The sequence below is a fragment of the Egretta garzetta genome, unplaced genomic scaffold (genome assembly GCF_000687185.1).
Source record: "Egretta garzetta isolate BGI_Z169 unplaced genomic scaffold, ASM68718v1 scaffold565, whole genome shotgun sequence".
NCBI classification, from domain to species: Eukaryota; Metazoa; Chordata; class Aves; order Pelecaniformes; family Ardeidae; genus Egretta; species Egretta garzetta.
The window spans coordinates 20,758-21,771 of NW_009259709.1; the positions used below are offsets into that span (position 1 = coordinate 20,758).

Below are 1,014 nucleotides of genomic sequence, written 5' to 3' on the forward strand. Positions count from 1 at the left end.
GGACGAGGACCCCAGGACCCCTCCGCTGCCACCGCCTGTCCCTGCCACCAAGAGGTCCCCGGGCCCCGCCCCCCAAACCCACCATTCGGGGGCACCCATGGGGGCTCTGGGGGGGGTGGGGAACCCCCCACCAGGACAGAGGGACCCCAAATCCTCCATAGGGGCTTTGGGGGAACCCCGTTTCCCCACAGGTTTGGGGGGGACCAGGGCAGATCCAGGGTTCCCCTCCCCAGGACACAGTGCCTCCCTCCCCCCTTGCCCCAGGAGAGCCTTTTGGGGGATTTCAGGGGGATTTGGGGGGGTGGGGGGAGGTGTTTTTGGGAGGGAAAGTGGGGGGGGCTGGGGGTGCCCCCCTCCCCCCAATCTGGGCGCTCTCGCGGGCAGCCGATGTTGTGAAATAAATCGCTGGTTTTGCAGTTCCTGCGGCCTTAACGAGGCGCTGTAATGAGGGGCCCCTAATGAGGGCCCTGACGCCGGTGGCACCCCCCCCCCCGGGGGGTGGCACGGGGGGTTTGGGGTGCTAGGGCAGTGTGGTGGTACAGGGTTGCGCAGGTTTGGGGGTGTTTGCTCATGTCGGGGTGTAGTTGGGGTGCGTGGGTGTAGTTGGGGTGTGGTTGGGGAACAGGAGTGTGTTTGGGGTGCAGTTGGGGTATATGGATGTAGTTGGGGTGTAGTTGGGGAACAGGGGCGTGTTTGGGGTGCAGTTGGGTGTAATTGGGGTGCAGTTGGTATGTATGGGTGTAGTTGGGGTGCAGTTGGAGTGTAGGGGTGCACTTGGGGACAGGGTGTGTTTGGGGTGCAGTTGGGTGCAGTTGGAGTGTAGGGGTGCACTTGGGGACAGGGTGTGTTTGGGGTGCAGTTGGGTGCAGTTGGAGTGTAGGGGTGCACTTGGGGACAGGGTGTGTTTGGGGTGCAGTTGGGTGCAGTTGGAGTGTAGGGGTGCACTTGGGGACAGGGTGTGTTTGGGGTGCAGTTGGGTGCAGTTGGAGTGTAGGGGTGCACTTGGGGACAGGG

General features: G+C 63.6%; 1 protein-coding gene across 1 annotated transcript in view; it reads left to right on the forward strand.

Moving 5' to 3' along the window:
• The window catches only part of LOC118452301 (calmodulin-like), a 2,050-nt gene extending 1,618 nt beyond the window's left edge, over positions 1-432 (forward strand). Inside the window, exon 4 of the mRNA XM_035894430.1 lies at positions 418-432. Within this exon, the coding sequence (XP_035750323.1) occupies positions 418-432 (15 nt within the window). The remainder of the gene's footprint in view (positions 1-417) is intronic.
• Positions 433-1,014: the final 582 nt, after the last annotated feature.